The sequence below is a fragment of the Meles meles genome, chromosome 8 (assembly GCF_922984935.1).
Source record: "Meles meles chromosome 8, mMelMel3.1 paternal haplotype, whole genome shotgun sequence".
Lineage (NCBI taxonomy): Eukaryota > Metazoa > Chordata > Mammalia > Carnivora > Mustelidae > Meles > Meles meles.
In genome coordinates this window covers 90,120,393-90,130,465 of record NC_060073.1, presented here as the reverse complement: position 1 = coordinate 90,130,465, position 10,073 = coordinate 90,120,393, and the positions used below count along the sequence as shown (strand labels likewise).

Sequence of the window (10,073 nt, the reverse complement as noted above, 5' to 3'; positions counted from 1 at the left end):
GGTAGCCGGCACCCAACCGGGCCCCATGCAGAGCGCTTCCCCATGCTAGAAGCTGCGCAGCGCCCGGACTGGGCTAGGCCGCCCTGGTTCTGCCTACATCGGACTCATAGAACTTTTGATACCTAAGGAAAGAGCATTTGCCCCCGGGTGAGCAGCATAAAGGAGATCACTAGCCACACGAATGCTGAGTGTGTTCTGGGAGCTAATTAGATGGCATCCTGCAGTAGCAGAGAAGTAGAAAACTGGGATGGGGCTAGAAATTGGGAGCCGGCTACAGAGAGTCCTACCTTCCAGTGAGTGTTCTCTGATAAGCAGCAAATTATTAGGGTTCATCCCTTACTAGTAGAAGGTCTCTCACAAATTTTGGAGAGATTATATCTATTCTGTGAAATTTACTGGACTGAGGCTTGATCTTCTCTAAAATGGAACAAGGGTCAGAAAACCCAATTACTATCAGGAGGCTCTTCCTTACAGCTGTCCCCCCTCCAGTCTGTCGTGGGTCCTGGTCCTGCCTTCCAGTGAGGCCACTTCTGTGCTGCTCACCCACCTCGGCAGGCAAGGCCTCGCTCAGCTCCCACGTCCTTCTCTGCCTTCAGGATGTCTGACTTCAGTTCTGTCCTCTCTGTTTAGCATGCTGACCTTCTTGTTGAGACCTGTGAGCATCCTGTACCTGTCTTCAGGGTTATTGATAACAGCTCAATTTGGAGGAGACTTCTCACCCAGGTATGTTGGAGAAGGGTTGGAAAGTTCTTTTTGCACTGGAGGCATGCCTAGGGCCCCTGAAGGGAAGGCCTTTTGGATTTGTCCAAACTGTGTGCCACATGGTAACATCTTGAGGACTTCACATACCTCTTTTGTCCTTGCAGGATGAATCAAGTTTCCCTGACTCCCTCCCACATGATAAATCGCAATGTGGGTCTGAAAGTTGAAGGCTCAAGCTTCACGCTAGATGGCTTTCCTTTCCTGATCATAGCAGGTACTATTCACTATTTCCGGGTGCCCAGGGAGTACTGGAGGGACCGCTTGCTGAAGCTGAAGGCCTGTGGCTTCAACACTGTGACCACGTGAGTGCGGGCATCTAAGTAATTAGTTCAAGAACTTATAGTTTGAATTTCTAGCTCTGAGATTTTATTAGACCAGTATAAGTGTTGATCCTTTTTGTATTTTGTTCATTATTCTTAGGATGTCTGAGTCTCCACTTGTTATCTCCAGAATATCCATTCTGTGGATAGAGCCTGCTCTGATTGCTCTGAAAGGGCTCCCTTTAAACAGGCTGTGGCCTGCATGTAAAAGTCTTAACTTTCAAAGGCATTGGCCAATACAGATGGATGTAGGTCAGTGGTCCCTAACTACTGAAGGAGTTCAGGCACAGAGAGCCTCTCTCCTCCTTGCATATCCTCACTTGCTATGGGAGTGATGAGTCCTAGGATAGAATTCTGTTCCAGAAACTTTGGTCTTTGAAGATAGCCTTCACTGAGAATCAGGCATGGCAAGTAACAAAATTATCCTCATTCTGAAAGCTGAAATTAACAAAAATTAGAAATTTCTTTCTAGGCTTCAAAGCTTGGAAAGTACTTATCCATTACTGTTTTGATATCAGTTTTAGCTGTATTCTCTTTTTCAGTGTTTTGATTTTTAAGATGTAGGTTTAGAAGAAAAAATATTTGATTGGAATTTGTTTTGGTGAATGATGGAAGTGATATTTATTTTTTTAAAATTTTTTATTGTTTTATAAACATATAATGTATTATTAGACCCAGGGGTACAGGTCTGTGAATCACCAGGTTTATTTTTATTTATTTATTTATTTTTAAAGATTTTATTTTTATTTATTTGACAGAGAGAGATCGTAAGTAGGCAGAGAGGCAGGCAGAGAGAGAGGAGGAAGCAGGCTCCCTGCGGAGCAGAGAGCAACGCAGGGCTCGATCCCAGGACCCTGAGATCATGACCTGAGCTGAAAGCAGCGGCTTAATCCACTGAGCCACCCAGGGGCCCCCCAATTTTTTTTTTTTAAAGATTTTATTTATTTATTTGACAGGCAGAGATCACAGGTAGGTAGAGAGACAGGCAGACAGAGAGGAAGGGAAGCAGGCTCCCCGGTGAGCAGAGAGCCCGATGCGGGGCTCGATCACAGGACCCTGGGATCATAACCTGAGCCGAAGGCAGAGGCTTCACCCACTGAGCCACCCAGGCGCCCAATCGCCAGGTTTACACACTCACCATAGCACATACCCTCCCCAATGTCCATAACCCCACCCCTTCTCTCCCCAGCAACCCTCAGTTTGTTTTGTGAGATTACGAGTCTCTTATGCTTTGTCTCCCTCCCAATCCCATCTTGTTTCATTTATTCTTTTCCTACCCCCTAAGCCCCCCACATTGCCTCTCCACTTCCTCATATCAGGGAGATCATATGATAGTTGTCTTTCTCCGATTTACTTATTTCGCTAAGCAGAATACCCTTTAGTTCCAACCACGTTGTCGCAAATAGCAGGATTTCATTTTTTGATGGTGGCATAGTATTCCATTGTATATATATACCACATGGAATTCATACGTAAAAGCATTTACCCTCTAAACTGTCATAATGCTTTTTACACATCACATCAGATATTTTTTTTTCCTTTTCATATAGACATTCTTTTTAAAGGAGTTTTAGGTTCACAGCAAAATTAAGCATAAAGTATAGGTTGTTACTTAACAGTGGCCACTGAAAGTTTTTATTATGAGTGGTGTTGAATTTTATCAATACTTGGATGCTTTATCAATACTTGGATGCAATACATTGGATACATGTCTTCATTTCCTATAACATTAATATCGTAATTTTCTTCCTGAAACATCCTTTTGCCAGATATGGAATTTGCAGGAATTTGCAGATGTGTGATATTATGTGATATAATGAGAAATATATATTTAGTCTTCATTCCTAACTCTGCTACACAGTTCCTAAAATACTTGGAATTTCCTGAGTGGAAATGATCAGAAGAGCATTTTTTGATATTCATAACAAGACTTTTTCAAGCATGTCTGAGTTTATGTTAGTGAGGTAACTTTTGGAAAGCCCCTCAGGATGAGGAGGAACTGGTTGCCAGGGGATCAAACTGTGTGATTGAGAGTTGGAACTTTCAGCATCTGCCCCTACCAACTCTGACATCTGGAGAGGGGAGAGGGGCCAAAGGTTGAGTTAATTACCAATAACCAATGATTTAATCAACTATTCGTTCATAATGAAGTCTCCATAAAACCCTAACTGACGGAGATTGGCAAGCTTCCGGGTTGGTGAGCAAATTGAAGTGCTGGAAGTGTAGCATGCCCAGAGCAGGTGTGGAAGCTCCATGTACCTTTCCTGTACTTTTTCCTATGCATCTCTTCTATCTGTTCCTGAGTTGTATCCTTTATAATAAACTGATAAAGCTAAGTGTTGCCCAGAGTTTTGTGAGCAGTTCTAACAAATTATCAAACTTGGAGAGAGGGCCATAGGAGCCCCTGATTTGTAGGTTGTTGATCAGAAATACAGGTGATAACTGGGATTGGTATCTCAAAAGGAAGAGTGAGAGAAACATCATGTGGGACTGAGCCCTTAACCTGTGGGGTTGTGCCAACTGAAGGCAATTAGTGTTAGAATTGAGTTAAATTGTAGGACACCTGGTTCGTATCGGCTAGGAATTGGAGAATTGCTTGGAGTGGAAAAACCTACATATCTGGGACAAAAGTGAGACAAATTTTCCTTGAAACTGGCAATTCTTGTAGCACTTAAAAAAATACTGTGCTACTTCCTTCTGGCCTCCATAGAATAGGGTTATATTCCATATCTCATAATTGACCATAATTCCAAGTGGGTTTCCTCTATAAGTAATGTATCATTTCTCTCTGGCTGCTTCCAAATTTTTTCTTTTATTTTTACTGTTGTTTCTTTCTTTCTTTCTTTCTTTTTTTCTTTCTTTCTTTCTTCTTTCTTTTTTTTTTAGTGTTTCCATTAAAAAAAAGACTTTAATTTTTAGAATAAGTAGTTTTAGGTTCAAACAAAATTAAGAAGAAGGCACAGAGATTTTCCATATAACACCAGCACCCACCAGTGCCAGGACTTCCCTCATTGTCAATATCACCCATCAGAGTGGTCAACAGACCTACATTGACGCATGAGCAATCACCCAAAGTCCATAGTTTACAGTGTAGTTCATGTTTGGTGTTATATATTGTATGGGTTTGGACAAAGGTATAATGACACATATCCACCATTAGTAACGCCATAGAAAACAGTTTCACTGTCCTAAAAGTCCTGTGCTCCACCGTCCATCTTCCTTCTCCACTAACTCCTGGCCACCATTGATCTTTTTACTGTCTCCATAGTTTTGCCTTTCCCAAAATGTCATGTAGTTGGAATCATACAGTATGTGGCCTTTTCAGATTGACTTCTTTCATATAGTAATATGCATTTAATTTTCCTCTTGCATATACTTTCATAATTGATCAGTTACTTTTTCAGTGATGAATGATTTTCCATTGTGTGACTGTACCATGTTTACTTATCCATTTACCTATTTAAGGACATCCTGCTTGCTTCTGAGTTTGGGCAATTATGAATAAAGCTGCTATACATAGTCTATGTGCAGGTTTTTGTGTGGCCATGTTTTCAACTCATTTGGGTATATACTTAAGATTATATGATAAAAATATGTTTAGTCTTGTAAGAAACTGCCAAAGTGTCTTCCAAACTGGCTATATCATTTTGCATTTTTTAAAAAGATTTTATTCATTTATTTGACAGACAGAGGTCACAAGTAGGCAGAGAGGCAGGCAGAGAGAGAGGAGGAAACAGGCTCCCCGCTGAGCAGGAAGCCTGATGCGGGGCTTGATCCCAGGACCTTGTGACCATGACCTGAGCCAAAGGCAGAGGCTTTAACCCACTGAGCCACCCAGGCGCCTCTCATTTTCCATTTTTTTTTTTAAAGATTTTAGTTATTTATTTGACAGAGAGAGAGATCACAAGCAGACAGAGAGGCAGAGCAGAGAGAGAGGGGGAGCAGGCCCCTTGCTGAGCAGAGAGCCCGATGCAGGACTCGATCCCAGGATCCCGGGATCATGACCCGAGCCGAAGGCAGAGGCTTAACCCACTGAGCCACCCAGGCGCCCCTCATTTTGCATTCTTATTATAAGTGACAGAATACATCAAAAAGAGAGTTCCTAAAAAAAAAAAAAGAGAGAGAGAGAGAGTTCCTATTGCCTCATAGCCTTGGGAGCATTTGGTGGTGTTATTGTTCCAGATTTTGGACATTCTGATAGGTGTGTAGTGGTATCTCATTCTTATTTTAAATTGCGATGCCCTAATGAGATAACGTGTTAAGCATTTTTTCACATGCCCATTTTTATTTTGTATAGGCTTTTGATGAGTTGTCTGTTCAGATCTTTTGTGCATTTTACTTGCATGTTATTTTCTTATTGTTGAGTTTCAGGAGTTTTGTATATTTTAGATAATAGATCTTTATGAGATAAATCTTTTGCAAGGGTTTTCTCCCAGTCTGTGGCTTGTCTTCTTATTGTCTTGACAATGTCTTTTGCATAGCATATGTTTTTAATTTTTAATGAGGTTCAACTTAATTATGTCATGCAATGTGCTTTTAGTGTTGTACCTAAAAAGTCATTGCCAAACCCAAGGTTATCTAGATTTTCTTCTATGTTATCTTCTAGGAGGTTTATAGTTTCATACTTTACATTTAAGTCTATGACCCATTTTTAGTTCATTTTCATGAAGGTTATAAAATCTGTACATCATTTTTTGGTGTGTGCATTTTTTGGTTGTCCTGTTGTTGCAGCACCATTTTTTAAAAAGACTACTTTTTTCTCTTTACTGTATTACTTTTGCTCCTTTGTCAAAAATAAGTGGACTGTACTTGTTTGGATATATTTCTACACTCACTATTCTGTTTCCTTGATCTACTTGTCTGTTCCTTCATCAGTGCACACTATCTTGATTGCTGTAGCTTTACGGTGAGTTTTGAAGTTGGATAGTGTTATTTGTCCAGTGGTTCATTGCTCTTAGGTAGGAGAATGATTAACTTTTGTATATTAACCTTGTTTTCTGAAATCTTGCTATTGATCGCTTAGTAGTTCCAAGAGGGTTTTTTTTTTTTTGTCTTTTGATTTTTTTTTTCAAATTTTTATTTATTTATTTATTTGTCAGAGAGAGACAGAGTGAGAGAGAGAGCATGTGCCCAAGCAGGGGGAGTGGCAGGCAGAGGGAAAAGGAGCAACAGGAGCAAGGAGCTGGATGCAGGACTTGATCCCAGAACTCTGGGGTCAGGATCTGAGCCAAAGTCAGCTATTCAACCAACTGAGCCACCCAGGCATTCCTCTTTTCAGTTTTTTAATAGACAATGTCATCAGTGAACAAAGAAGCTTTTATGTTTGTCTACCCAATCTGTATACTTTTTATTTAATTTCTTTTTTATTGCATTAACTAGGCTTTCTGGTACAATGTTGAAAAGACCAGAGATAGGAGAAACTTCTGTTTTCTTGTTTGTTTGTTTTGTTTTTTTTAATTTGATTTATTTATTTGACAGAGAGAGATCCCAAGTAGGCAGAGAGAGAGAGGGAAGCAGGCTCCATGCTGAGCAGAGAGCCCGAAGCGGGGCTCGATCCCAGGACTCTGAGATCATGACCTGAGCTGAAGGCAGAGGCTTAACCCACTGAACCACCCAGGCGCCCAAGGCTCTGGTTTCTTATGATTAAGTTTGTTGTTAGTTATAGGTTTGCTATAGCTATTCTTTATGAAGTTGAGGCAGTTCTCTTTTCCTAGTTTACTGAGAATTTTTTGTCATGAATGGGTATTGGATTTTCTCAAATGCTTTTTGTGCGTTTGTAGGTAAAATTATGTGAGTATTTTCTTCTTTGGCCTGTTGATGTGATGTATTGTATTAATAATTTTTCTATTCGGGTCTTCAGTTGACTGAATGAGCCCTATCCCATTAGGGAAGGCAATCCATGTTACTCAGTCTACCAGTTCAAATGTTAATCTCTTCCAGAAACACTTATATACTGTTTGGCCAAGTGCTGGAGCACCTGATTGTCCAATCAAGTCAACATGTAGGATTAACCATTACATCAGCTCTCTCTCATTCTAGTTTTTGGGACAGCAGTTTTCCCTGTGACCTCTCTTCTCTGATGGATTAGAAGAGTTGTTGCTTTTCAACAGCTTCCAGCTTTTCAGCTTTGCTCTTATTGTGAGGATGGAAGTGACAACTTTGAAGCTCTTTACCTCTTGGATCAGAAAGCAGAAGTCTTTTTGATGCCTTCTGTAAGTTAATGAAAAACTTGCTCACTTTTTCTTGTTTTCCTCATTAAAAGGTTTGGCCGAAATTACCTACTACCTTTCTGGTAGTAAATACTCTCAATTCCTTTTTTCCCTGTTCGTCTTCATTTAGTTTTATTTTAAAGTAATATTTGATTAAAGTTTAATATTTGGAATATAAGAGTTTAGCTCAATGAATTTTGGTAAAGTGAACATACTTCTGTAACCAACCCGCAAAGCCTTGTAGTACACCAACATCTTAGAAGCTCTCCCATTCTCCTTATAGTCATGACCTTCCATCAAAAGATAAGTACTACTCATTATTCTTGGCCTATTTTTGAGTTATTGTAGTTTTCTTCTATAATTTCTAATTTAATAAAATTTTATACTTTTATTCAAATAGGCAATTTCTATTTTTTTTTTAAAGATTTATTTATTTATTTGACAGAGAGAGAGAGATCACAAGTCGGCAGAGAGGCAGGCAGAGAGAGGAGGAAGCAGGCTCCCCGCGGAGCAGAGAGCCCGATGAGGGGCTCGATCCCAGGACCCTGAGATCATGACCCGAGCCGAAGGCAGCGGCTTAATCCACTGAGCCACCCAGGCGCCCCGCAAATTCTATTTTTTAATAAAATTTTGCATCAACTAGAGTTAGAAATTTCTTTGTAAACAATTTTGGCATTATGTTTTATAAGCTATTTTAATATATTTTACCATATTAGTTCTATTTCTCTTTAATTTCCAATTTCTCATGCATTATTTTCCTGTTTTTTTAAATCATTTTTTAGCTTTATTGAGGTATAACTGGCAAATTAAATTGTAATTGATAATTAGCTAATTAATTAATTTGCATAGCATAGTGTATTTAATGTTCCCCCTTTTGGAGACAATCTGTAGGTTATCTGGTACTTTGGTACAGAAAGGCTTTGGTCCCATATCTTACTGGCTTAGGACACTGAAAGGCAAATAAAGTTGGCAGCTCAGACATCTGTGGGCTGGCGTGGAGTAGGAGGTGGATATGGAGATAATTTAAGATAAATGAGCAGAACTTGTTCACAGAGTTAGTTTGTCCTGGGTAGATGCTGGGGCAGCTAAAGGCATCTTTTAGTCCTCAGGCTGGGTAAATGTTGCTGGGTGGCTTTCATCTGCTCAGTCCACCAGCTCATTGCTCCAGAACCACAGCTGGATCTTTCTTTGGGTCCTTTCCACAGAGTTTCTGGTGTGGACAACTCTCTTGCTGATGTGGACGATAAAGTCTCCATAGTAGTGCTGGGGGTGGCCTTAACTGAGTTGGTGCGGACCATGTTGGGGCCTTCCTAGATGATGGCATTGTAGACCATGATCATTATAGGGCCAAGCTCCTGTAGCTGTGGAGGGCTCTGTGGAAGGGCTTCCTCTGCAGGCTATAGGTCATAATTAGTGCTCAGCAAGGATGCTCTCTGGAACCTGCAGCATCTTTATCCCCTGCTTGAAGCCTCTCCTCTCAAAGTCCTGGTCCTTTCCCTGATGAGTTACTTTCACACCCCATGTGGCTTCACTCTGACCAAAGTCCACTCTCAGGTCCAGGAGGACCCTCCTGAACTGAGGTGAACGAGTAGGCTCAGCCTGGCCAAGTGGGCCACACATATGCTCCATAGTGGGATGCACCTGAAGAGACCACCTTGCCACTGGCTGAACACTGTGAGTAATATTCTTCTTGATGTCGGAATCCCCCTTCCCCCAAAGGGAGCAACTGTAATATATTTAAAGTATACCATGTGATGATTTAATATATGTACACATTGTGAAAGAATTCCAACTTATAATGCACTTAGTTAATACATCCATGACCTCACATATTTATCTTTGTTTGTTTATTTGTTCTGGTGAGAACACTTAATTCCTACTCCCTTAACAAATTCAGTTACATAATATAGTATTATTAATTATAGTTACCATGTTATACATTAGATCCACAGACTTTATTTATCTTACACTTAAAAGTTTGTATCCTTATACCAGTCTCTCCCCATTTCCCCTTCCCCTCGGGCCCTGGAAGTCACCATCATATTTTGTTTCTATGAATTAATTTTTTAAAAAAAGATTTTATTTATTTATTTATTTATTTATTTATTTAATATTTTCTTTTCTTTCTTTTTTTTTTTTTGCGGTCTGTGTATTTTTAAAATTTAATTTAATTTTTTCCCAGTGTTCCAAAATTCATTGTTTATGCACCACACCCAGTGTTCCATGCAATAGTGCCTTCCATAATACCCACCACTGGTCTCACCCATTTTATTTATTTGAGAGAGAGAGAGAGATTGAGAGAATGAGTGGAAGGAGGGGCAGAGGGAGAGGCAGACTCTCTGCTGAGTATAGAGCCCCCCCACCCCCCCGCAATGTGGGACTCTGTCCCAGGACCCTGGGATCATGATCTGAGCCAAAGGCAGATGCTTAACCGACTGAGCCACCCAGGTGCCCCTTTTGTTTGTTTGTTTGTTTTGGGTTTGGTTTTTTTTTTTTTTTTTGCTTTTTTAAAGTTTTTTTAAAGTTTTTTTTTAGGATTCCACATATAAGTGATACCATCTAGTATTTGTCTTTTGCTGTCTTTTATTTCACTTAGCATAATGCCCTCCAGATTGATTTAAATTGTCACAAGTGACAGGGCTTTCCTTCCTTTTTTTTAAAGCTAAAATTTATTCCTGTGTATGTGCATGTGTTTGTGTTTCACATTTTCTCAATCCATTTATCTGTCATCAGACATTTAGGTTGTTTCCATACCTTGGTTAGTGTGAGTAATGCCGCTATG

General features: G+C 40.0%; 1 protein-coding gene across 1 annotated transcript in view; it reads left to right on the top strand.

Annotated features, from left to right (window-relative positions):
• Window positions 1-867: 867 nt before the first annotated feature.
• The window catches only part of LOC123949130 (beta-galactosidase-1-like protein 2), a 55,432-nt gene continuing 46,226 nt past the window's right edge, over window positions 868-10,073 (top strand). Inside the window, exon 1 of the mRNA XM_046016473.1 lies at window positions 868-1,064. Coding sequence (XP_045872429.1) covers window positions 868-1,064 — 197 coding nt within the window. The remainder of the gene's footprint in view (window positions 1,065-10,073) is intronic.